General features: G+C 41.7%; 1 protein-coding gene across 9 annotated transcripts; it reads right to left on the bottom strand.

Annotated features, from left to right (window-relative positions):
- Window positions 1-39: 39 nt before the first annotated feature.
- On the bottom strand, window positions 40-26709 carry RBM39 (RNA binding motif protein 39). 9 transcript variants are annotated; one of them, XM_034067211.1, is made up of 19 exons: window positions 26393-26699; window positions 23122-23184; window positions 22827-22899; window positions 21630-21875; window positions 21198-21251; window positions 18512-18703; window positions 15044-15109; window positions 14895-14948; window positions 13740-13857; window positions 12978-13130; window positions 12331-12468; window positions 10774-10839; window positions 9739-9943; window positions 9469-9546; window positions 3962-3994; window positions 3114-3189; window positions 2842-2947; window positions 1126-1204; window positions 40-1043 (listed from the first exon to the last, which is right to left on the bottom strand). In XM_034067211.1, the coding sequence occupies exons 5-19, from the start codon at window positions 21224-21226 to the stop codon at window positions 943-945; spliced, it is 1494 nt and encodes a 497-aa protein (XP_033923102.1). In that variant the 5' UTR covers window positions 21227-21251; window positions 21630-21875; window positions 22827-22899; window positions 23122-23184; window positions 26393-26699; the 3' UTR covers window positions 40-942. The 9 variants fall into 9 exon arrangements, 7 of the variants coding, with proteins under 7 accessions (XP_033923102.1, XP_033923105.1, XP_033923104.1 ...); XM_034067214.1 differs by having other exon boundaries at window positions 21630-21776; XM_034067213.1 differs by lacking the exon at window positions 21630-21875.
- Window positions 26710-27802: the final 1093 nt, after the last annotated feature.

The raw sequence follows: 27802 nt of genomic DNA, 5'->3' as shown, positions 1-27802 counted from the left end.
AGCCCTTCCAGTCCACTGGAGAAATAAAGCTTCATGAAGGCCTTTTTAAGAGAGTTTTATTTGAGTGGTTCTTACAAAGATTGTTGCAATATGAAAGTCTTTGTTTGATAGAAATATCAAGCTGTCTTGTCAAACACACTGAAGTAACCCAAAAATATATTTCAGAGCTCACAGAGCTTAAAAAGAGCAAAGATTATATGCAACCAGAACAAAACATCTTTCTGTATTTCCTACCCATTTTCAAACCTGGCTGAAATCCTTCAGCTGTGCCCCCCCGCAGACATAGAAACTTAATGTGGAAATGCAGAGATCGTTTTGTTTGGAAACTTAGACACACCTCACACAGTATTTACAAAGAAACTTTTACAGATACATTAATCAAAAGTTACCATCAAGAAATAAACCCCCTTGAATCCTTCTATTCTTACCAATTATTCAGCACAAAGCAAGCTGAGTGGCTGCCTAGAGTCAGCTTTCAGTAGCCTGTCCAATCTTCCATTTATACAAAACACTAAATATGTCCCTTCAGAACGTCTACCTCTGATATTAACCCTTAGCAGATCACCTACATTTAGTGAAGTGTAAATGTAATTGCTGCATTAAAAGAAAGGCTTTGTGAAACATTAAAAATGTCATTATGTCCCATCTGCCTTTTACAGAGAACTTGTTTTCTATGAGCTACTTCTCAGTTCCTACAGATCACCTTAGTCAATGTACAAGAATTACAAGGCAGAACAAGAAGTCAACAGCTTTGTATACAGTGGAAATGCTAGTTAGGGAGAATGAACACACTGCATTTCTGCTTACTTCATTTTATTTTTAAAGGTAGCAGGAAGTGTACACAAAATGACATTAAATCCTTTCCTTTAGTTTTATCTAAATAAAAGATAACTCAATCTTCCTCCAAAAAATAACTATGTACAAAACTGACTAAATCCATCTTCATCGTCGAACAGGAACCAGTAGTTGGGTTGCAGTCATAGAGTCCGGGAAAAGGCTATGGTACGTTGGAAGAGGTACATACGCTGCTGTGATCATTTTACCTGATCGGAAGATGAAACAACAGACATCAGTATCTGGTCATTTCTGTAATTAACTAAAGGTTTCTGTGTGGAAGCCACTCACCTGCAAACCACCTCCCGTGCAACGCATTTACAGCTGCAATGGCAGCAGCGATGGAAGGACATTTGACATACACGTTGCCCTGTAATACAGAAGGGTCAGAGCTGTGAGAAGCCTGAGGAGGGTCCAGCACTGCTTGTGCTGAAGAGGCTGTGGCAAAGGCAAAACTGTTGCTCTACTCCTATGGTGACCACCCCATAACTCAGAATGATGTGAGAACACCGTTTTTTACTGGTATGTGCTACCACACTGCTACCTTGGCATGAAACTTCTCTGAGTAGCAGCTTGCAAAGCAGAACAAAGGCATGCTCGATCCACAACCAATGAGCAGTGATTACTCACTTGCTCAGACAACCCTCCACAAAGAGCAGCTAATGGCTGGTGCAAAACACAGGCAGGAAGAGTTTGGCTACCTGTGCTGCAGGCCAGGCCCCCAAGTGGCAAGCCTCTGGCCTGACCCACACTTAACTGGATAGGCAAGTTCACAGCCTGGTTTTTAAAGGGCTTAAGCACTCCCCAGGCTGGATGTCTGCTGCTTCCAGGAAGACTGGTGCTGTACTACTGCTATGTGAACATAAGCAAGGACTGGGACAAAGGTGGAAAATCCCCTCGCTGCAGGGCAAGAGCAGGGTAGGACAGTATCTAACATGAGTGACAGAGGTTTTCCATCTGCACCTAAGGCACCAAACCAGCCTAATCCAGTGCACTGCAACATTCCCATTCAATACCTTCAAGACACAGCCACCCACAGTAATGTGTATGCATTATTCTGGCTGCCTGCTCTCTTTAGAGAGACTACTACCAGTAATTCTTGAACAGATCAGATTCTAACTGAACCAGATTTTACAGGAAATGAATGTATTAAGAAACAGAATCCAGCTTTTCCTCTAGCAGCCTCTGCCAGTCAGGACTAACTCTTCCCACTGTGATCTAACTCATTCCTTCCCAGGGGGAAACTTGAGATCAGGGGCTGATGGTTGAGGCATTAAGCAATTAACAGAGTTGTTTTCTCAGCTTCCCCATATGAAGGCATTGGAGCTGCTGAAACCTTGACACGAGATACTGCAACATAAAGCTTTAGCTTTCCCTAACATACCACAGTCTTTTCACCCACAGCAAACCCCATCTTCACAGCTGGATGCTGACAGCCCTTAGCCTGGCAAGTCTGGGAAAGAGCCCCAAAGAGATGGGAAATGGGAGCACTTAAAAGAGAACAGGACCAGAATCTAAGCCTGGAAAACAGAACAGCACAGTGGAAACTCATGTTCAAATACAGGCGTTTTAAGTTATCAGTGGGTATTTTATACTGGGGTCACCACCATACTACCGTGACAAAGTGGAGTGCATTAACCAACAGCTAACTCATGATACAGTAGCTGTAGTTCTCCCTTTTAAATCCACTTGCTAATGTGAACCAGATTTGCAGCTCTATGTGCTCAGAACCTATGTGAGGTTACATTGAGGGCTGTTGCTTTTCTGGGCTTGGGGGGATAGTGTTTTTGGGGGGTTGTGTTGGGGTTTTTTTTTGCTGTTGGGCTCACCCCTACCTATCAAAGAGCACTCTGTTTTCTGATACAATACACATCTGCCTCCCACCAGCTCAGCAGTGCCACACAGCAGTGATCCTAACCATCAGGAAATGCAAGGAAAGACTGGATGTGGTTTTATGTACCACACAGCAGCTCATCTCCAGTCTAGTAAGTCAGGAACCAGGCATACCTGAGCTGAGTTCTTGTCTACATAGATGTGGATAACTCCTCCATGTTTGTTACATTCCTCAATCACATCATCTTTAATTTCTGTATCCCAGCCAGCTTCTTCTTCACTGTAGGGGGTGAAGGAAAAACAGGACAGAGATGGAATTGTTATCACTCAGAAAAAACTCAACCCAAACCTCATCAAAAAACCCTCTGCCATATTCCAATTCCTTACTCAGATGTTAAAGCCATCAACAAATGGCAAACAGAAACACACCACGATAAATCACTTACGTTTGAGGATTAAACATGTTGGAAAGCTGGAAGCACTGTGTTGCAAGTGGTTGTACTGAAGCAGCTGCAGCCAGAACTGTTGTAATGGAAAAAAACAGTAAGAGATCTAAGAACCTGCTCTGCATGGCTCCAATTTAAATGAGTGTCTCCAATGTAAATGAGTATCTTCTATTTATGCTTTAAAAATCACAACATTCAACAGTAAGTTATAACAGAAAACTGAAGGCAGAAAAACCAACCTTGTAGCTAGACCCTTAGCTATGATAGGCAATTTTAAACTGATCAATACAGAAAACAGCACAGATGAACTACAGCTGAAGCCAAGAAGTGAAGAGCTAACCCTGTACATGGATCCTGGCAGATGTTCAATGTAAATGCATCTTCAATGCATCTGAAACTTCTGCCCAAGTTGTGTGCCAGCAGCACCTCCTCTTGGAAGGCAAGCAGCAGCTCCGGATGGAGTAGCACCACCCCACATGGCTTCACAGGAAGGAACAGACATTTCTGTACATCCTCCAAATGTATTTTAAGCATGTTGAATTATCCTTCAAAAAGAAGTATATCCCTATTTTTGTCCCCTTGGAAACAATCCCACACCCAAACCCACATGTTTTTAAGGACTAAGGTATGGCTGGAGAGCATTACCAACACTTGGGACATGCTATGAAGAAAGAGCAAAGACCTTAACATGCATTCTGGTTTTTACAGTCCATAATCAGACTGAATTCCTGCAGACACTGATACAATACAATTTCTCAGGCTGTTGCCAAACACTGTACCAGAAGTATTTCACTTCTAGACATCTACAACAAAACTCACTGGGGACAAGTCATTCAAAGGCTGCTTACCTTCATTCTGCTGAGATAGTCTCGTCTGCAAATCTAAAGAAAGCATACACAGAGTTTGTTAGTGTGTGTGCATCACTGTGTCATCACCTGCCAGCCAGGCTTTTAGCTGTATTCTTGCGGTTAAGAGCTTGTTCAGGTACCACAACCCACTCTCACTGCTCCTCTCTAGTTGTGAGGGGTTTCACTAATTTCAGCTACTCAACTGGAATATTCTGTACCCAACAGAAATTCCATAACCAGAAGCAAGCATATTTCAAAGAGAGTGAATAACTTAAAAGACATGACCATGTCCCTTAATTCAACATGTAATTTCCACCTTGTCTTTGCTGTGTTTGATCCCTCTGTAAGATGTATTTTGTTCCATGAGAAAATAATTACAGCAATTCTTACAGGCATTGGGAGTTTGGAATCTTTACTAACAGAAAGCATTTAAGCACAGAACTGTCCCAACACGACACTCCGAAAGCAGTCAGCAATTTCAAGTAGAACAAGAAGCTATTGAAGCTGTTACCTGTCCATGTAAATGTTGTAATGACACAAGTTACTTTGGGGGTTTTGATATTCAAAACATTTTCAAGTGTTCAGAACATTTAATTTACCCCAAACCTCTCCCCACTAATTTCTTGTTTAATTACTTATCATGGAGCTGTCCCAGTTTGAAGTAATGGGAACAGACAAATGCTGACTTCCTGACCGTTTCCACGTTATGGCTGTAATGCCTGTTATCTTTAAGCCAACAGAAAACTCCACAATGCAGGAAGCATCAGCATAAGCTTTTGCACTTCCAATTCAATTCACACAAACTCTAACATAGAAGACTAAAGTTAACCATCAGCTTTTATTCACTTGCTTAGAAAGCAGTGAAGTGACAGACCCAAGTAAGCTTCCCAGCTTACCTGGAAAGACCCAAAGGTGTCAGGTACCCTTTGGGATACTTTTTCCCTAATAAACCCTTCTCCACAACACTGGGGAGCCAACCGGAATGAGTATTTTTTTCTCTAAGTATTAGGCAGCAAGAGCTCTGCCTCACTGAGGAAGTCTTCCTCATATTCCTTCCCAAGTGACTTCCACAGAACTCCATGTACTGGGAACTACACTGAAAACAAGAGAGGGAAGGAGTAAGCTCGGAAGGCTGGACTGTAATAGGAATTGGCTATGTTTAGCATGTTTTCCACAGGGATCTGAACATAAAGAAATCCTCAGCTCCATGGAGCGATAAATACTGGGGAAGACTGCCTTTGCCTGTATTCTCTGCACAAACAGTGTGGGTTTGGCCCAGTTTGTAACTTATTTCACCTAGTTAATCACTACCCAAACTCATCTGTAAATAAATGTGTTTAAAAGACATTAATAAACCCCCAAATCTCCCACATCCCTTAGCTTAGAGGAGGACAGAGACATCACCCTCTAAAATCTGACACAACTGCACAGGTACACCCTGTACAACTGAACTCACCAGTGTCAGTAAGCCCCAAATGGGGCAAATCTACACAGATCACCAGTGCAAGCTCTGTTTACAGCCTAGAGTCACATCTGTTCTAAACACATCTGCTACCAGCACGTTGTAGGAACAGGTCTGATAGGTTCATTATCTACCACCTCTGTAACATAAATCCTACTCTTCAAATAACTGAACTTTCTTGTTGTTCAAGACTGAAGGATGGTCCTCTCCTCTCACTTCTAAATTCATCTGGAATTTAGACTCACTGTCACTCTTCATTGTCACCTCTTAATCTTCCCCACATGCAGCTTTCAATAGTATGTAGAAACTCAAATTAATACACCTGTCAAGTTAAGGTCAAAGTACCTTCTTCAGTATGTTCTGTACATATAATCTGTTCAGCATGACTGAGAAGTACATGCTTAGCCCAGAGAAAGCAGAAATATCTATGAAAGCATTTTGTGTCTTAAACCAAAATGAAGTTGCATCTTTATTCAAAACACAACTGGCTTTTAATAAACTGTAGCCTGCCAAGCATTACTCAAAGTGATTACTTACAACAGAACAGCAGAGCAGAGAGAGGTTGTGGATGATAACACCTATCTGTCCCTCTAAAGCAGGCACTACCTTATCTTTTGCATGAACTGACAGCTCCTTACCAAAAGTAAGGGATGTTTTGTGCCACAAAGCATGAGAAGCATGTCCTATAGCCTCATAGTTATTTTAAGTTCCAGATTTTCAGACAGTTCACTAAAGAGCAGGAAGCAGAAGCTGCAGCTTCAATTCCTTTCCCTGCTGGAATTTTCTCCATTGGAATAACATCCAAGTTCTCAGGTCTCCTGTAAAACTAGTTCTTTAGTTTGGTTCAACCCCTCTTGAACATGGGTGACCAGAACTGTTCATCAGTGTGGACTTTACACCTCAGCTGCTCAAGTATGCTACCTCTAGGAACACAGCTGCCCTTCCAGAAAGGGCATGCTGACAGTTCATATTCACTCACTGATGACCTGGAATATTTAGATCTATTTTCCTCCTCCTTGGCTGTCTTTCACACCTGAGTCCCAGGCTATACAACTGGAATGTGTTTCAATCCTGAAAGGTGAACAATGTACAACACCCCAAGAAAGCCTTCTCAACAGCCCATCTGTATTTACTCACCTCACTCATACTCTTGTTGACTATTATTTATGTAAATATTAACATCAGCCCAAAACCTGAATTTTGGCTTCAACAACAGCCTCGAACCTTCCAAAAATGACAGTTTCTCTTTCTTTGAGTCAGCTTTTTTTTGGGTTTTGGTTTTTTTTTTACACACATCTTGTACTTCCTGTACTACTCACTTGTATAGTTTGGTAACTTCTGAATGGCACAAGTCAAAAGTTCAGAGAGAAGAGCTCTACTACTGCTCCTCATGTAAGAAACTCAGTTTTATCGAAGACTAAACCTTTAAATGCAGTTCCTCTGAAAGTATGCTGTATTTAGTAATAGTCTCCAGTTCACCCATCTTTAGTACAGATTTCTAAGGAGAGAAGTGAAGCCAGACTAACAGGACTGGAAACTGGCCAGGCTGTGGTGTTCTTCCTTTTAACCATAGGTAATTTAGATGTTACAGCTATATACTGTATCACAATACCAGATATCAAACCTCGTATTTCATGTACCTATTCCGTCACTAACTTGATGAGAGGTTTCTTACTACATTGAGATCTTACTTTCAGCTTTACTCCTAACCCTGTGAATGGGTTTTTCTCCATGTTCCTAGCTAACCATCCACAATTTCCAAACTTTAATGACCAGTGTCCTCGCTACAAACTGAGGCAGTGAGACTCTTCTGGAACACCCTGGAACTGGTTTTCATTCAACCTCAGCTCTGCTTCCTTTTTCTCTTCAGGAGTTGGTAAATCTTCATCTATGCTTTCATGCCTTTTACAAGGCCTAAATCTAATGAGGTAATTCTCAATTTTACTACTTCCCAGACTAAAAATACAGGTTTATTATCAGTCCTTTTTCCTCTTCTTCATAGGCTCTGAGTTTATTCCTTATATCTTTGGAGGTAGTTAATCACCCAGTGCGGTGTGGAGCCCATTTCTAACAGGACTGTTTCTTCTTTCTGTGGAATACAGATCCAATATAGCATTAGCAATTTGGAACTGAAGAAACCTTTTACATCCTCACTGTTCAAACACCCAAGTTGCTCAGACCAGATGACTCTATGGCCTCATTTCTTCAACCACCACTTTAGAAATCAGAAGCCTTACAGACCTGCTTATCCTTCCATTTAAACTTGAGCAACTCATGATCCCTCAAGTCAACGGTCATTTCTATTCTCATCCATAACATCTTCATTACTTACCAAATTGAGTTTAAAATAGCATCCCCTCTTCATGAGTCAGTGAGTGTTTGATGAAGAAATTTGTCGGATATCACATCCAGGAATATCTGGGCCCCACCATTATTACTAGCAATTCTTCTCCAATCTGTATCAGGGAAGTTAAAGTCTCCCACAATGACATAATTCCTGGTAGTAATTTTCTCTAATAAGAGTAAAGAGATCTTTAATCCATAACCAAATCTCACTTTGGGGATAGCTCATGACTCTATGGTAGTAAAAAGCTTTTTTTTCCAAAGTTACTTAAGTTGCACATGTCTGTATTACTCCTTTTGTACAATACAAGTTGAACAAACACCACTATTCCTACCACTTTCATTTCTAGTTTCTGAACATGCACATTCCTCAAAACTCTGTATTTGGCCTTACCACTTATTCTTCCAGAGCCATTTTATCTCTCACTGATTCCATGCTATACTAACAGTTCAGCCGTGTCACACATTTTCAACCACGTTACTGATTTGGGGGTTTGGACTTGTTTCTAATATGGGGGTGGGAAAAGCGTCAGTGTTTTGATTTCTCATTGACTATACCTGTTTCTAAGCAAGCCTGTTACACCACTCTGCCACCTACGTTACAGGCGATTTATCTCTAGTGTTGTTTACCTTTCCTTCTCCTGCACTGGATACACTTTTTCCTTGCCCCTGTGTCTTTTTCACCTTTTTCTTCTCAAAAGAAAAAAAAAAAAACCTATTCCTCAACCCACACTTCTTTTTTACTTGCCAGTTCCTATTTCTTCCATGGGGATACCTATAGAGAGACCCTATTATATTCTTTCAGCAACTGTCTACAGTTTCATGTGTTATGCTCTTCTCCAAACTGCACTTGAATAACTTTGGTAACATGATTCAGGTGTATTTTAGTCCTGAATCACTTGTCACACTTTGCTGGAAGACAAACAGAACAATGCCCCTGCTCTTTGTTGATTTCCTAACACCTCTCTCACCTTCCAGCATCTAGTTATTTGTGACATTCACATCTTTTTTACTGCTGTGACAGTTTCATGCCCTTTTTTTCTTGTATTAGTAAAAAATAAGAAGAAATTCCACTCTGTAATTCCTCAACTCCTGGGTTACTCATCGCTCTAGTTCTGAAGCCGCCTTGAACAGTTTGCTGTTTAGGCCAGCTATGACCTAGCACCAGCAATCCTTTATCTTCAACCTCATCCCCTCTCACAACAAAATAAAGTCTCAGTAGCACTTTGAACATACCCATTTGCAGAACACACAAACTATAGCCAATTCCAAGCAACACACAAATTCCTTTATATACAGTGTCCTTCCTCACCAGGACATACACTGTGTAAACCTAACACTACAAGCTCTGTTTTTTCAGAGGGGTCAATGTCTTTCCATGAGCCTGCCATTTTTAACAGTCAACATCTGCACTGCAGTAGAATTAGTAGGGGAATAGTAAAGATAAAGAGATGAAGGCTGGGGATGGATTAAATGAACTACAACAGATTTGTAAAAAATAATGCAAAGTGAATCATACCCAAAGCTGTCATAGACTGTCACTGTTTATGAGTTCATGGAGTTGCACTGTTTTACAGCTTGTAAAACATGCAGTAATACCTATGTTCCCATTTTAAAAGATCACCAAATGTAGATAAGTGCCTCTTGTCTCAAAACTATAAAGCATAAAGTATTTCTGAAGAATAAATAGGTGATTTCTTACCTGCCACAGCTCCAAATGCCAGAGACCCACTCATCTGCAGTGCCTGCTGTGCAGCTGGGGGAATCTGCAAACCAGTACCTACAGCAGAAAACAAACGTACTTTATAGCAAGCAGTTTTCACTCAGGGATGCAATATCACAAATCCCACTGTTGTTAAAAGCTTAAAAATACCATTTCATATATTTAGTATAATATACTGTGGGGTGTGCCAATTCCAACCCTGCAAACTTCTGTATTTCCCCCCTATTTCCTGTTAATCATCACACACACCTTCTGCAAGTCTTGCCATCAACTGAAGGCGACCAGTTGTTCCCAGGTCAATTCCAGTCCGTTCCAACTCATCACTGTCCAAAAATGAACTGGCACTGGAAGCATCAGTGCGCTCAGTTACGTGTCCAACTTTCATTGGCCTACCAGCTAGCTCAAATCCATTGAGTTGTTCCAAGGCCTTTTTGGCACACTCGGAGTCTGAGAACTGTAGATTGGAAAAATAAGAATTCAATAATACTGCCTACAGGATTCAGCAACAATTCCACCGTATGTAATATCCAGCTATGTAAACATGAGAAACACCAAGTTTAAGACAACAACAGCTACAAACTAACTTCACGTTTCATGTGCTTCATGTTTTCTATTTATACCAAATGCATACAGGTTGGGGTATTTACTTTCACCAATTAAGAATGTATTATTGTTGAAGCTGGAGCATTCAGATACTGCAATCAATACAAGTCATGGCTGCAGTTCTCTTTCAACACGTTCCTAGAATGAGTCACCTCCTTTGTAACCTCTAGCTGCTATGCATTTACTGACTGCTCCTAAGAGGTGTTCTCCTTGATGCTGTGTAACATCTTATTAAATATACAAATATTTTGTCAGTATTAAACCCATCAAATATGGGCTATATAGTGCCTTTGGTTTCATTTGCTTCCAAGTGCCAGACGTCCCATGACAAACTGCCATGTCAGACCATAAACCCAAGTTCACAGAATAATGTATCTGAGGAAAGTTGTTTTCAACTGAAAAGTTGAAATTGCCAGTCTTTATTTACTAGTATCTTTACCTGCAGATGACAGCACTGCTTTACCAGGCACTGACACAAAGTACACTAATCCATCCTAAACATATGCATTGCTGAACCACAACACCCACAAAAACTGCCAGAAACAAAGAAAAAGGCCACTGGTGCATCTCCTGCAACATGACACTTCTAAGTAGCAACTTAAGAGATTACTGAGTAAGCTATACTATATGAGAAGGTTACATTAAGAAATTGTCTAAGTAGTCTGGTAATTTCAGTCATACCGTAATAAATCCATATCCTTTTGAGCGTCCAGTTTCACTGTCCATCATCAGCTGAATGCTTTCAATCTAGAAGAAAAAAAAAAGCTATTCATTATCGTGTATTTTGGAATAAACTACAAAATAGCAAACCAAAATCTGAGTATAGCCCTGCCAAATACACGTATATGGAAGTGAAACCACTTCTAACCGGTTTCTCATTCCTTCTTCAAGTCAAATGAGTGCACAGGCAGCTGGCTATGGACTTTGATACTAAACCAGCAAGGTGATACACAGTTTGTCCTTTAAGATCCTTTACAGGCAGAGGCTTGGTCCTTATGCAACATTCCACCAGACAATGAGCAAGCAGACATTATCAAATCCTATTCAGAACGTTATAGTCATGGCATCTCACAGGCTGAGGAACTCCATTTCACAAGGTAAGAAAAGCAGTTTGAACGAGTTTGACCAGGAGCTTTCAGAAAAAGCTGCATATTTTAAATAATTATTGGCATATGGGAACTTTCACATTACAGTTCTCATTTAAAACATATTACTAAGTCTTCCAAGAGCCACTTCCCAAGTGCTGGGAAGAGACAGCAACACAGAATTAGGAAGTGAGACTTAGACTGGAGTACATGGAATCAGTAGAAGGAAAAACCTTCACAGCTCTGTATGTCAGCTTCCTAAACTATGCTAATCCCACTGCCAGACCTTGAGAGGAAACAAAACAAGGACAGGTGGGTTCATATTTAATAAAGTACTGCAATTTTCCAGGCTTCTGCACAACAGAATTCAAGACATACACAACTGAATCTGAATAAAACATCTGAAAAGTGCTGTCACAGAATGTATGAGGCAAGGTTAAGATCCAAAGACAGTATGAAAGGAACATCAACGGACTTGATGTATCCTTATTTCTTCCTTCCATCAAGCAGCATGTTAAGCATGTTACTTTTTCCCTAACAATGACATACTTATGATACCTTAGTTAACACTACAGAGTTATATTTATTATGACTCCACTGGAAATTTCCTATTCAATCTACTCTTTATACAAAAAGATATTACCATGCTGCAAAGTGGTGCCTAATGAGCTGGAGTGAAAAGGGGCCAGTGTCAAGCTCTATGAGACACACTGCCAGTGTGTATTAGTAACATGAGCAAAAATCCTCAGAAACAGGTGAAACTACTACATTCACAGTGGACACATCTCAGACCGCATCCTGTGCTTTAAGCTGTGACATGGTGCCCCCATTCACAATCATGTCAAGAGGAAGATATTTACAAGCTGCAGAAGCCAGATATGATGTAGGAATTGGGTTTTGTAAGGGTTTTTGTTCTGTAGTTTTAGGTACTCATTGAATTCTCAGCTCTCCCTCATGGAACCTGCCATTTAAAAATCAGTGGAGCACAAGACACATCAAGGTTCTCTTCCCCAATACTATTAAAGCTCTGTGGATGTACAGAACAGAAGAGCTGTGTTTTGCTGGTGTGAAGCTGAATTATTTCCAGAAGCTACAAGTACTCTACAACTAATGTAGCATTTTATAATGAACTACCAAAAACGTGAAAATATACCCTGCCAAAAGGCTCAAAAATTCCTCGCAGCATATCTTCGGTTATGTTGAAGTGTAATGATCCCACATAGAGCCTCATAGGACCAGCACTGCCCTTCTGCAGATTATTTGCCATTGCTGCTGCTCTGTTTTTCTCCGCCTAAGGAAAAAAGAAAAACCTTCTGTAAGACTTTAAAACATCCCTTAACATAAGCAGTACACACCTAGCAGATACACTAAAACATACAAGCTGGTTTATAATCTGCACACTCTCAATTAGACTTGAAAACCTACAAAATCCAAGCCCATGACCAAGCATAGAGACACAACTTCCAAAAGCCTTCAAACTGAACAACTTCATGCAGAAGTTTTGGTTTTCACATATACTAGAAAGCATACAAATATACACTACATTTCTGTAACACTATTACAGTTTCGTTATTACTGTTTTCTTTTGTATTTTCAAAATTCATTTATATCACTTTGAATTGCTGTAATTTGCCTGTCAACTATGGGAAATAAAGGTTCAATTATCATTAGCTCAAATGATATTTTCTGGTACTTTTCCAAGCATTCAACAGTAACCAAGTTTTCCAACAGTAAAGTCTTCCTACAAGATAAAAGCAGCACTGCTCAACAAGAATAAAGATGAGGTTTACAACTCCTTACCTGTGATGCTTGTACTATGATTGGTACACCCAAGACTCTCTGTCCAGTTAGTCCTATTGCCAGCGGCACTGAACTAACATCAACAAACTCAACATAAGCAATTCCCTTTGAACGCCTGGAATTCCTATCGGAAATCATTCGCACATCACGAACCTGAAAGGCAACAGAAATCCTGTTAGAGATAAAGGAAAGAACCTAATGCATTAAAAAACCCCAAATGCAGTCCATTTTTTCCAGTAACAAATTAAAACCCCATTATTTGCCAAGTCCATGGTTTTGTAATTATGTTGCAAATGCAGGGTAGCATAAAGCTCTCTTAACACAGAGGCAAGCTAGCATTAAAAGCTGCTATTCCAAGGCAAATGTAGTATGCTACAGGCAGAAGGACAGTAGAATACTTGCAGCACTGTAACACAAAGCCAGAACCTTACAGCTGATGGAACAAATGAAATTTTCAAAATTAAAAGTTAAATTTTTAAATGACAGTACAAGTGGCAGAACTATTTGCCAAAGAATGAAGCATCTGGAAAATGAAGCTGTTAGAATCAGAATTGCATTGCCATGCTTTACATCACTTGCTGAGCAATGAACCCCAGTTAAATTACATTTTCATGTTCAGAGCCATTCTGGTCATCACTGATTCCCCCTTTAATCTAAACAGGAAGCTCCAGAAAGCCACTTGCTTAAAATTCTGTAGGATATTAATCCTGTACTAGGACACCTTTTGGAGGTATTCAGAATCATTATAACCTCCAGAATTACCTTCCCTACTGTAGAGAAAAATTCTTCCAGGTCTCTTGGTCGAATTCTTGCAGCCAGCTGCATGCAGAATACTGTTCGAGCATCCCTCTCCTCAGGGGTAAGATTATCAATAGGTTCTCTGAAAAGACAAAGGTTCAGTTAAGAAGTAATATGAATTAAGATAACTCATCTCTGAACTATGTATGAAACTTTAAATAAGCAAGACTTTAGAGTCTGGTGGGGAGGAAGTTCCTGCCATTTTATAAAAGGGCAGAGTCAACTGAAGGGAATGCCTAGTATTACTGTAATATTTACTTCATTAACACAACTAAGCATGTTTCAACTGTTACCATTAAATATGACTGAAGAATTATGTATTAAGTACAGAAGCCCCAGCTAAACAGAAGTGCTATTCTGCTACTACCCAGAAGAGGTAGCAGCACTAAGGAGCTTGCAGTCAAAAAGATGAGGTGAAAGGATGAGAAAACAAAGGAAATGTTGGAGCCTGCATTGAGTTTCTAGTCATGTAGTAGGTACTTATATTTTTGTAAATGTTAAAAAGCTGACAATACACAAGAAAGTTTAAATTAATTATCTCAGAAAAAGTTTGTTAATAGTTAAAAAGAAACAAAGCAAAATTGGTTAATTTTAACTGCATTAGTTTAAGAGAATAATCTCATTACCAGCAATCTAAATCCAATTCCCTTAAATGAGAAGCCTAAGAATAGATAAGCACCTCCTGGATTTCAAAGATACTTGGCTGCTCTACAAATAACATCACTACATACTGGATAGGGAAGAGAAGCATTTGTGCAGTACTTTTCCATTCTGTACTTAAAATTATGAAGTATGATTTAGCAGAAAAGTTCCTTTAAATCACAACACAAAAAAGCTTGATAATAAAGAAACACAAAAAGGAAACCTAGATACGTTTTGCAAAATGGTATTATTTATGTAAGTGTACATTGTTACGGGGGGGGGGGGGGAAGAGCTTGACATGGGGAGAAAACAACATATTTTCTATGCTCTCCTCTCAGGGGTTATCTGAACGAATTCCAGCACTACGTGTGAGTATAAGCTGGAGAGCAACTACACATGCATTATTTCACCATCACTTTCCCAACTTCAATTAAAAAACCAAACCAAACCCCATCACAAAAGTGTAAAAATTCCTACCTAACAGGGCTCTTGTCTTTCCTGAAGGGACTTTTGCTTCTGGAGCGCCTTCTGCTATGAAGAGAAATCAACAAGATTATTAGAAAACCTTCAAATACATCAGTCTGATTTTAAGCAGATGCAATAAAGAGCAGAGAAAACTTAACAACCTTAATTTGATGCTGTGAGGCAGACCAATCTTCCCTCTGATGGCACTGTTGAATTTTGGACCAGAACTATGGTAAAAGGAAAGACAGATGTTACTCACTAGAGTACTTCATTTACCATCTCCTGTCTGTGCCCCCATTCCACTGGACGTGCTCACCCACCCTCACACCTGAACTTTTTAACATTCAGTCATTGTATGCATAAACTACGTGCAGCATTCCAAACTGTAAGGCACAGACTATCCTCCCTGCTCAGTTTCAACTGTCACAAAACCCCAGCATAGGCAGGATGCCAAGGAATAACTAAATCATAGGTCAACCACACACGGCACATTTGCACATGCAAAATATGCTGAGCTACAGTCACTGCTGTCATCTTTCTGACATAGTTTTTTGTCGACAGGCATTTTCTACCTACTGTGAATGCAAAGCAGTACCTCAATGGCCTGGAACTCGGCCTCAGAGTTTTGAGATGAGTTTGTGGTGATGACAGGAGTATTCGCTCAGATGTAACATTTTAAAACAGAAAGTTTCATTAAATTTAAGGTGCAAGGGGAAAGCAAAGTCACTCCCTGCAGACATCCGCAAGGGACACATTCACTAATGTTGTCTCAGCTTGACCCACATGGTATGAGTATGTAAATACAGCTTCCGTCAAGTAAAGTTCTTACTAGGACATCAAAACAAAGAACTAGCTAAGCCAGCAGTTAACTTTATATAGGCAAGTCGCCCAGAAGGAATCCAATCTCCTGGCTGAAGCTAATTTTAGATGTCCAGGCATCACAGAAGGTGTCTGAACACAAGGCAATCCGCCCACCGCTTCCATGATAAGGACAGTCCTCTTGCTAGTTACTGTGGCACAGGGTAACAGTCTGTGACATGAACAGAAAGATTTGGCCTATCTTGTTCTCCCTGAACTTGATCTCCGTGTAGATACAAGCAAAAGAACACCACCTGTTAACGTTCCTCTTGTATATCCACTGAACAGCAGAGGCACTGCTCACAGACTGAATGCTAGGGGCTTAAGTCTTTCCATCTGCAGGCTTGATTCTTTCTACTGTGGCTATAAATTGATATGAAAGCACTCTGAAAGACACAGCAGGCTGAAAACATTAACTAGTCTTTCACTAAATCCATTTAAGCCAATCAATTTGTCTGATAAACATGATCTCACTACTCAGTAGAGCAGGAATGTTTAAACTCAGCATCCACAACAAGGAAGAGGATGATAGGTAGAAGTAGTGGGCCAAAATCTAAAACCATCCTGGCCAGGTTAAAGCAGGGGAACTATGGCCCTGTGTAACACTGAAAAAGGAATAAAGAAAAAAAGACACCATTTAAAAATTACTTATTAAGAAAAAATAATTAGTTATTAAGAGAAAAGACAACACAAAACCAGACACATGTTAAGATGAGATCACTACTCATCAAAACCAGACTGTTTGCCAAGCATAAATTACTCCATTTCCTACTCCAGACAAACGAAAGTTAAGTGTGTCCAGTCAGGTTCTCCAATGTCCACCACACATCCTGCTAAGGCTGCAGCTGGAAACACTGGTGCTAATTCTACAAGTTGGCTTCTTAGCAGAGAGAGGATGACTGTGCATCTTCACACCTCCTGATGTAAAACATGGTGTTCTCCGTTTCAATTCAAATGTAGCAAGACAAACCAATGACTATCTGTATTTTGTTCACTATTCCCCAATACCAGAGGAATTGCCAAGAACAGCTACAGACAAGGGTAATAACAGTGAAAAAGATCCCTCACAACCATTTGTCTTCCTGGCATAACGTATCTTGAGTCATTGAAACAGGCATGAGGTTTTGTAGTCATGGCCATACTTTCAACTTTTTCTTGAGGAAACTGGTTTGGAAGACTGGAACACTGAAACCTCCAAGTTTCTCCAGATAAAGAAAGCCCTCTGACAGCCAGGAGAATGCAGCAACTCCCAACCAAACAATAAGATGAAGGACATCTTCTCCACACAACCCCACACTGGAGGTGACAAGACTGGCAGGCTCCACATCTGGAAGGCTGAAGATCTTGATCAAGTGCAACAAGGCAGTTGAGCCACGACAGTACCACTGGCAGAACACAACAGCTACTGCAATCTTATGGATGCCAAAAAGCCAACTGTGCACATCTGAAATCTTCAGAGCTGAAACCTGGAGCAGTTTTACAGAGGCTGATGGGCCTGTTCCTCAGGACAAAGCAAAGCTGGGCTGACATGATCAACGATCCTAAGTACACAGGATGGATGGAAGCACAGGATGCCACTGCACCTCAGAGCCAGGAGCTGCACTAGGTTTTTAGTATTTTGAGCAATCTGGTCTAACAGGAGGTGTCCTGGCCCACGGCAGGCAGGTTGGAACTACAGGAACTTTAAGGTCCTTTCCAACCAAAACCATTCTGTGATTATGAAAACACCAACATCCAGCTGACTTACTGCAAAATGAGACCTCATTTTTTATTTGCATTTCAAAAAGTAATGTGTTTCCCTGGGTCGGAATCCAGCCATCTAGAAAAACATTCATGTACAGAAACCTGTACAAGCCTGCAGTTTCTCAGAAGGTAAACAATGTCTTCTCTATCATCCTGAGAGTTTTTCCCATCGTGGATGACACTACATGCCATGATTAAAAATATACATCCTTTTCAAATGCTGCTTCTGACATGATTCTGAGATATGACAACAGCTGGGATGAGACAGAGACAAAAGCAGACACAAAGAGCAGCCTCGGGTGAAAGCCAAACACAGCCCAGTTCTCACCGGTGAAGGGAATGCAAAGGGGAGGGCAGGAATACAGAACAGCAGAAGCACAGAATAAATACCAATGAAAAGATGGATTTGGAGAAATGACTTGCAACTATCAGGAACTACGTATAGCAGAAGCGCTAGCAAGCCAAGTATCTGAAAGGAACTGAAGAATTCTTCTAAACAAGTCTGAGAGAAAGCAGGGCAAGTATGCAATGTGTGGGCATTGGTAAAAGAAGATGCTTCCAGTCTGGATGCGTAAACATGGAACTGTTTATGCAGTAAATTGTTAAGAGCAGCAACCCAGTAAAACCTCTGTAATACAAGCAAAAGGTTTTATGAGCCTGTAACTGAAGCCAGGCTGTTACTCATTTCTGACAGTTCAACTATCAGGTCCATACACTGAAGATAGGGAGTACACGCAGAAAACTTGTTATTTTAGTTCTGTGATGAACCTTGTTTTCCAGAGAGCTGTACACATACCTTCACTTGCTTTTGCATCTCTGAGTTCAGGTAGGAATGCAAACTAACAGGAGGAACTGGATACATTACTGCCTTCCTCCTCTTGACTCCATATTTATTGACACTCTCCAGCCCTAACTTCTCACCTTTTCCATGATGATTAGCGACCAACATAGAAAGCAGAGAGTGAAATTTTAAGCTTCCACATCATACACTGAAGCAGCACACATGCAACCCCACATCAGTAACCTACTAGGGACTTCTATAGCGGCCTCTGAATCTGCGATCTCTACTCCTGGAACGGCTGCGCCTGCGTTCTTTGCTTCTGCTCCGTTTTCTTTCCCGGCTTCTGCTCTTTTTCCTTTCCCGATCTCGGCTCCGTTTCCGTTCCTTGCTTCTGCTCCTCTTCCTGTCATGGCTTCGACTTCGGCTCTTGCTCTTTTTTCTCCTGAAAAAGAAAAACACACCTTTGGTTACACACAGGCTCAGTGCTGTCACTCATCTCACATTCCACAGTTCCTCTAACCTGATGTCACACTGACAGGGAAACTCTTGTGCTTGTGGTATTTATACAAGTTTCTTTTGGTGAATAAGCATGTCTCAAGCTCTCAAATTTACTGTGATCAATAACAAAGTGCTCCAAAGCACTTTCTTATTTAAATTATGTAATCACTGAAGAATGTTTCCAGGAAGAGTAAACAGACTTAAAAAAGGCTTCTTGTACATAATAAATGCAATATTTCATGTGCCTTTCAAACATACTTTAAAGACACCATCAAGATGCTAAGAATAAATTGTATTTTTAGAGCAAAATAAACCAAGACACAATAAAAGTAGAAAGGAAGAGACAAGTCTGAAGGAAAGGTTTTCTCTTGGTACTCCCTGCCATCAGTCTTCACATACTGCCTAAGAATTTTGCTTCCTACTTGCTACTCCCACTCATAAGCCACTTCCTCTTCCAAGTCTGCAGCTCTTACAGGTTGGAGGAAACAGCAGATCTTCATCATTGTAACTATTCAGATGGAAAATTTAAGCTGTTTATACCTCTATGTCAATTATACCTCATACCTGAAGACCACTGAGCCACTGCCTCACTACTTTTGGGTTATTTGCAGGTTTTTTTCCTTTCCATCTCAGTCTCAGACCATAAAGACTTAAGTCTCTTAGTTTTTAAAACACATATCTGTGTATGCATACATAAAACATATGTTAAACAGATGCTCAGGCCAATTACTTGAAGTAATTTAACTCAAACTACATTTGGGGAATAACCAATTTTGCTGCTAAACTTTTGAAATTCGTAACATCCTTTGCTACTGAATTTTTCCTCTCCTCCTTTTGGGGCTCCAGATTGCACACAGCATCTTCTGTCAAAGTGGTCACTCATATACTTCTTAGGCCATACTCCCATTCAAAAAGTTCATCCCTGGTACTCTCTATGGCCATGGGCAGACTTCCAGTCAAGTTAACTCAAAAACTGAAATGGGGAAGATGCCACAGGAGCAACATTTCTGAACAGACACGAGGATACAAGCAGAAAACCAGGAAAGGAAGTGAAACTCCACACAATGACACTGCAAGACAGCAGCAAAACACTTGACTTTCTTGTCTTCCACAATAACTTTCTTTTCTAAACTTAAGTTTACTGGTTTTCTCTGAACTGCAAATACAAACTCTGAACATACAGGTCCACCATAAAAACGGAATCATGTGCAGAAAGATAGCAAATGCCAATGCTTAGGTCTCAGAGAGGTTGCAACTAAGGAAATGAACTATGTTCCAGTATTCTCCTAATTCTACCAAAAATCAAGGTCAGAACCATTTATAAGATTTAAACCCCACTCCTTTTCTTTTTTCAAATCCCAGTTTCTATTTTGAGACACGGCAGCCAAACAAAAGCAGGGTATTACATGCCATGTATGTATTTTAAACTAACAAAAATGCAGAACTTAAAAATATTGGGAGCAGCTGCTTTTGATGGGGCTTTAATAGTCAGCATGAGAATGACATTCACAGCATTGTTCAAACACACATGTAAAATATAATCAATTTTAGATTATTAGATTCCAACCTAAATCTGTTGGAATTGGACTGCTCATTTCTCTGGAAAGAAATGTTCTTTGGATCCCCATCATGAATCTCTCTGATTTCAGAAGATGACAACAGGACACATGTTGACATCTCAAGTGAGATGTGTATTACAGACACACACTGGCTACTGTTTAGTGAATGACCAAATTGACAATTATTCATCCTACATCAACTATCTCATCATCAAATGATGCTTGTAAGGTAGAGAATTTATTTCACAGACTTAACCCCCTTCTATTTATTTGGAGTATTTGACTCTTATACAAAGGATTTTTCTTCAAAGATTTTATTCCATATAGGCTGGGTCAGCTGCAGTGTTCTGACCCTGGAATTATGCTTCCTGAAGAAGCTGGGCTTGGACTCTGCTTCTTTGAAAATGTTATAGTATAATTTAATAGAGTTCAGATTACAAACAAAAAACTTGCAAATTTTTGTATGGGGCGAGAAGAGAGGGAAGGGATCCAACACCCCAAAACTTCTTAAGGTGCCAGTTATCTTTAAAGGCTTTGAACTGTTCCAAAGCACATAAAATTCTACACCAAATCCATTTTTAGAATGCAAAATCCACTGAATTGCTAATGCAACAAATAAGAAATTAAGTATGCTGAATGTACCAAGTCTGTATTTTTAAACGATGCCAAACTTAAATGTTTCCACAATGTTGATGACACCTGTGACAAGGGAGTAACTACATTTGTAAACAAAAAGAACATTTCCTAATTGCTGTAGCTGCAGCACTTGCAAATATCAAGCTTTTCCATTTTATACCTCTACACAATATTAACATGCATTTGCAAGGTTACAAAAACCAGCAGCCTCCCCCGAAATGCAGAGAACTGAGAAAACACTCACTTCTTGCTGCGTTCTTCATGGCCATTGGCACTGCTCAATTTGTTCTCATCCTAAGCAGGGTTGATAGAAGAACATCATGAGGACGAAGCGGAAACATTTCAAGTGGTCAAAGGGTAATGGGAATAGGAATAAGAAAATACAAAACAAAAATTATAATACTAAATTACTTGTTTGCAGTTTAATGTGGAAAGATTTAGAAAATTTAGATAAGCATGTTTAACCACTTTGCTGCTTATATTTAAGTCATACAATTACAAAATACAAGACTTACATCATTTAAAAGTGTGTATTAAATTGTAGGTACTTCCTTACATGGTTTAGAGAGCAAGTTATCCTGTAGAATTCAGCACTCAAGTGGTTAACTGTTATTTCTATAACATGTAAGAGGAAGTTTCAGGTTTGTGTTTGTGTGCCCCTCTGATAAGTACCAAGGCTATATGTCTGCCTAAGCCCAGGTGGCTACGCTAGCAGCAGCCACTATGGATTTCCTGTGACCGATGCCATTCCCGAGATCTTCGCTCATTTTCGTTGAAGGGTTGTAAGAGCTTGATGTCACCTCTGTCACACATCTCGCCCTGAAGCAAACAGGGATTCACACTGCTTTAGTAACGTCGACTCCCAAGAAAGTCATCAATAATCCACCAGTCCAGCCTAAACATTCCCTATTTCCATACCTGTTTACATGGAAAATATCCATGTTAAACCAGGACACAAGAATTTTAAACATAACAATTTACAAATTTCTCTTCAAGATTTTAACGTAACTGCTAAGTATTACATAAAATAATTATACCACTTAAAACTTACAAATGCTCATCCAAAATTCATCACATGGTTGTAATAAACACTGCAGAATAGACTAACAAGAACTGCTATAGAATTTATATACTTGCTTTACAATTTAATCACATCACTTACATCAAAAGAACAATTCCTAAGCGACTTAAAACTGAATATACATGTTTTGTGACACCAGTACTAAAGCATGCACAATGTTAACACTTTACCACCATTTGGTGGAAAACAACAAAAGACAGTATTCATTTGCTGCTGGTCTATGGGAAAGACATCACTACGCTCATTGAGAAAAATTTTGCATTAAAAAAATAGACATTTCCTAATTCAACAACTCGGACAGAGAAATACAAGAGCTGATTTTAGAATGACACCGCAGACTGTGATACTGTCTTTTACTTGCTAAGAACATTCTATTCAGGGATCCAAGAATTTCCATCAATTCGTTCACTCAGCAATGGATTTTCATCTGCCCTGTTAAAAGATTAACCACCACCAGTCTTCTGCATTAAAAGCAAGTCTCACTCTTCTTGCACCGAGCAGACTGTTCAAATATTTACTTGCCATGGGACTGGTGAAAAGGTTATTCTTGGAACCCTGCTGTTTTCCCAAACCACTGCATTCACCTTGTTGCTATACCAAACTGGACCTGGCAATTTTAGGAAAGGTTTTTGTTTTCTTGGTTTTGGTTGTGGGGGTTTTGTTTGGTTTGTTTGTGGGTAGTTTTGTTTTGGGTTTTTTTTTTGTTTGGTTGTTGCTTTTGGTTCTTTTTTGTTTGTTTGTTTAAACCTAGGGGACCACGGTACAGCGATACGTCACTCAATTACTACCTTATGATTGACAGTTCACACTGGAATCAAAGGTGAATTCATGGGAGTAGAGGTGAGATATCGTTAGGCAAGTCTACAAAGAGAGATAGATGGGCATTTATTCATCACGCTGAAGTGAAACTACTGCACAATATAATTACATTAACAGTATATATTTACTTGTAAGTTACATGTAATGCATCTCCAATAAGATAAATCATGAGGGCTCCAGGGATGTTAGTTTACAGTTCAGCAGTAGTTTCATGAATAATGCTAAATTAAGGTAAACAGGACCTCACTGGCAGATTTTTCTCACCTTCTTGTAAGGAGCTTCAAGCATTGCTTCAATATCAATATCATCAGCCATTGTTCAGGATACCTGAAAGAAGAAGCAAAATCCACCTGAGAACAAAAACATCCTCGTGCTTCATATACCAAAGGCTTTTCCTTAAGAGGCCATCAATGCATTGGCTCAAATTCACAAAGCGGTGTCTCAGAAGACATTTCCAACAAGAACTGGAATGAAACTTTGCCCACTGAGATGAGAAAGAACATGACACAAAGCAATTACAGCTGCAGACAACAAAATGCTACTGAACACAATTAGCCAGTGGAAACCCCAGAGGTGTTCCACCTATTTCCTTCAAAACAAAGAGCACAGATGATTTATGATACAGAAAAACAGGTCTGGTGGCCATCTTGAGAATTACCAGAGCTTGACCAAAGGAGTCGAGCGACATGTAAAGAACACAGTAAAACATTCAGGCAAACCTGTTCACAGCTTCCCAGCATTTGTTACCACCACATTTACTGAGCTGAAAACTTGTCAACACTAATGTCCTTTAAGAAATTTGGCCTCCTGCATAATGAGGGCCACAAGAGACACAGTTACGGTTCAAGCATTAAGAGCTGCTGAAGCATACACAAGATCCATCCAGCCTCAAACCTCAGATGCCAGACAGAAAGAAACCCACCAAGCCATGTAACACTGATCACCACACGTGTTTGAGTTGATTATTTTAAATGGTTCTCCTTATTTTTCAACTTTGACTCCCCAATGTAATTATGCATTTATTGCGCTCTGAATCCCTTTGACATGCTATTTTCTTTCCTGTTGCAGGTTTGCTATTAAGAACCTCTCAAGACTCTCTACACTGAAGTACAGAGACTCAACTTCCTCAAATCTCTTTAATACAGGTGTCTTTCTTTCATGCTTTCTTAGTTTAAGAAACAGCCAGCCCTCCAGATTCAAGTCAGACAGCCCAAGAGGGAAGATTTTCCTGCATGTATGCTATAAAATAGATTTTTAAACATACAAGTTAGTTCTTACACCTTTGTTACAGGTATTGCTGTAGGAACTGTGATGAAATGTTGCCACATCTGGAGACTTGACCAGCAGAATGAAATCACTCCAACACTTCAAGAGCCTTTAAAATGTTCACTCATAATGGAGATTATCATACCAGAGCTGTATCATGTGTTAAGAATTAAATTACTCTCCCACTCACATCTGACCACTGCTCATTAATAAAATGAAGAGTAAAACATAATCCTTTAGCAGTATCAGAGTACTCTAAGTTCACTCAGTTACTCCACTGAGGCATGGTAACCTCAGTTTCAAGGTATTACCTCTGGGGCTATAGTACTCACAAACATTATCATCTTTAGTGGCTCAATTTTACTTTTTTGGCTTTTCAATTCATCTGCATACACATGATTTATGCACATGACTTAATTCACCGCTGCTCTGTCAGTATTTGGTACCTCAGTATGTTTAAGGATATCAAAAGCCCCAAGCCTACCCCAGGACTCTACAACAAAACTCCCACCTGCAATGACACATCTGTATGTGTCATTTAGCCAACATATCAGCCAACCTGTGGTAGGATCCTTCATTCCACTGAGGGATGACGGGGGCCAGAATAGGGACCACCAAGTCAGAAGTGGTACAGAAAAGTGAACAGGGAGCAGATATTACTGCAGTCACCCAACTACTGAGAGTAAATAACTGTCATTCGGTGGCTTCAAAACAAAGGTTCTTATTCACACAGCATTTAGCCATGGAATCTACTGTAACAGAGCACCAGGGATGCTAACAAAGGGAAAACAAAAACAAAATCCACCAAAGTTGACAGAAAAAGCTTTTCATTAAACAAAGACATGCCTTGTGACCCTGAACCACAACTATGTGACTGAGAGCACACAGAGAGAAGTGTCGCTGTCCCACTGCCTGCTACTTCTATTCTTTCTTAGGCATTTGCTGATGGCCACCATCTCAGACCAGATCCTGAGTTACACAGACCTTTGGTCTCACCCCGTGCAATCCATGCCCTTTGTACTCTGTACAAAACACATTCATTGGTGTGATACTATGTTTTTATCAGAAAACCTTCTGTTCATATAACACAGCTCTATCATCAACATTAATTCATGTAACGCACATAATGAGACTACATATACAGTTGTTATTCTTTAAAAAATAATCAAGAGTCCTTATTCATTTCAAATTAGTAGAAAATCATAACAGATTCTCAAATATCTGTCATTAAGCACTGAAGAAGCACAAATTATAAAAACCTTTTAACTTACTCAAAAAATTCTGCATATGCCTGACATCTGTCACAAGAAAACAAAAACCAACAAAAAACACCCCCACAAAAAAAACACAAAAACACAAGGAAAACCCCCAAACAAACAAAGGATGAACTACACTCGAGATTTTGAGTCTACAGAAAACGTAAAGGGGCACGAAATTCACTGCTACTGGCCTAGCCAGTATTTTGACGGCAGTTTCCATGTTTTTGCTGTGTTCTATTACATAAAAGGAGTTCCCCTCCTCGCCATTATTTGCTTTAGGAATTCCAGGAGATGACAATTCCATTCTCCCTTTGTAAGGAGCCTCCTGGAAAAGCATCAGGAGAGTTTAGGGGAAGGCCGACGCTTCGGAGAGGCACCTACGCCCGGATGGCTCCCCCCGCATACTCCCTCCGTGCGATCGCAACGAACGTCGGATTCCCGAGCACACCGCCGGGGTGACCAAACCCGCCCCGTTCCACCGGGGCTCGGGCCTGCTCCGAGCGCCGCGCCTCGCCCCTGCGCGACCGCAGATCACCAAGAGCCAACGCGTGGCCCGCCCCATCTCCCAGCGCAGACCCCGGGGCCGCTCCCCGCCAGGGCCCTGCCAGCTCTGAACACACAGGGCCAGAGCCCCGCACCGGCCAGGGCTGGTCACTCTGCACAGCGCCATCGTGGGGGAGCTCGGGGAGGAACAACGGCGCGGCGGGGACGACCGGGCCCGCCCGCTACGTGGCCATAGGAACCACAGAACCCCGCACGGCCAGGCCGCGATCTCAGGCAAGCCGCCGAGTGCTCTGCGCGCAAGAAAGCGCAGAACTAACACCAGCGAGGAGGCCAGAGGCGGTCCCTGGGGGGACGGGACACGGGCGGCCAGGCCGGAGGAAGGCGGCCATGGCGGCGGGAGGGGCAAAGGCCTCCCGGGCCGCCCGCAGGCTGAGGCCTCAACGCTCCGCGGAGCAGGCCGCGGTTCGCCCAAGCGGCGGGATGAGCGCTCCCCACCCGGTAGCTACCTGCGCCGTGGGCGGGTGCTGTCCTGGTTCGGATGCCCGAGGCTCGGCGGCAGCAGCGGCGGCGGCTCCTGGTTGCGGCGCCGGCTGCGCTAGAGGTGGGGGATGGGCCCGAGGGCTCAGGAGCCCTCCACAGGGGTCTGAACGTGAGATGAACGGCGCCGCTCGGTCAGCCCGAGAGCGGCAGGCAGCGAGGGGAAGCGCGACCGTGACGAACGGTAACCGGACCCGGGCTGGGCCCCGGCTGTGGCACCGGCGGCTGCTCCCCGAAATGGCGCCCGCCGCCACTCGCTGCTCGCAGCTCGGCAATCGGCACGGGGCCGCCCAGCGCCGGGCGCAGGGGCTCTCGCGAGACGCAAGGCCAGACAACGTCCACGCGCACGCCCGCACCCGCCGACTCTCGCGAGATATCGCGCCCGGAAGCGGAGGAGTGAATGGTCGCGATACTTGGGATGGGGGGGCTATCACGAGCCTCAACGTTCTCGCGAGAGCTCGGCGAGCCCGCTTCAAGCGGAAAGGTCGGTCACCGGGGGGGTGACTCTTGACATCGGTTTCATACCGGTATGGGGCCGCCCGTTCCAACGCCCGTGCCCGTTCCAACGCCAGTGCTTCTGCCCGGATCCCCAGTCCCCGCCCAGCCTTCCGTCTCTGGCGGTCTGCAGGGCCCTGGGCTTGGCTGTGGTGTGCCCAGGGGTCTCGTTCAGGCTGGCTGTATTTGCTCTGTTAAGTGTCACTTCATTCCTTTCCTGAGCACCGTGTCACCATGAGTGGTTTATAGTCAGCTTCAAAAGCCAGGTTGGCTCTTTCCAAGCTTATTGCACTGTACACAGATTCTGTACAGGGTAGGCAAGTCGGTTAACATCTGTGTCCAGATCTCTACCCATATTGTTGTATCAAATACTTGCTGTACAGGAAAACTAATCCCTTGAGGTCCTGCTTGACCCTCACACTAACATCTCCAGTATGAGAACATCCTCTCGGACAGAATCACACTGGGGATGGCATTTGAGTTTTGGAGCTGGGCAGGCAAAAAGAACTGGCTGGTTGTGACAAACACACACTGTGTGAGTCATGCCTGGGTCCAGAACTCCCTGAGCTGCTGAGGCCGGAGCCTGAGCATAGGAGGAAGTGTTGTGTGTGCTCACCCTGGTGAAATACTTTCCTCTTTGGCCAAACAGTCAGGGGTTGCTGTTTCAAGCTTGGTATTTACTGTAGGAGAGAAGGATAGGAGCAAACTTTGGAATCATAGAATCGTACTTATAGACTCATTTAGATTGGAGAGCAAGTTAGGTCATGGACTGGGGGGAGTGGGTGGGTGAAATTGTTTATGTTCCTTTGTGATCAGTTCTGATGCAGCAATTCAACAGCATCTATGGTCTGACCCCTTGGCTGAGGGCTCGACAGGATTCATTA

The sequence above is a fragment of the Melopsittacus undulatus genome, chromosome 10 (assembly GCF_012275295.1).
Source record: "Melopsittacus undulatus isolate bMelUnd1 chromosome 10, bMelUnd1.mat.Z, whole genome shotgun sequence".
NCBI lineage: Eukaryota > Metazoa > Chordata > Aves > Psittaciformes > Psittaculidae > Melopsittacus > Melopsittacus undulatus.
Note: the sequence above shows the minus strand (reverse complement) of the source record. Positions and strands in the feature narration are given on the sequence as shown.

What these genes read in the sequence shown, in the direction of transcription:
- RBM39 (XM_034067208.1), bottom strand. Translation starts at nt 23,172, where the DNA reads ATGGCTGATGATATTGATATTGAAGCAATGCTTGAAGCTCCTTACAAG. An exon ending in CCTCACAGCATCAAATTAAG is followed by an intron (nt 14,949 to 15,043) that starts GTTGTTAAGTTT and finishes TTCTCTTCATAG; the next exon opens with CAGAAGGCGCTCCAGAAGCA. An exon ending in TCATAGTACAAGCATCACAG is followed by an intron (nt 12,469 to 12,977) that starts GTAAGGAGTTGT and finishes TTTTTTCCTTAG; the next exon opens with GCGGAGAAAAACAGAGCAGC.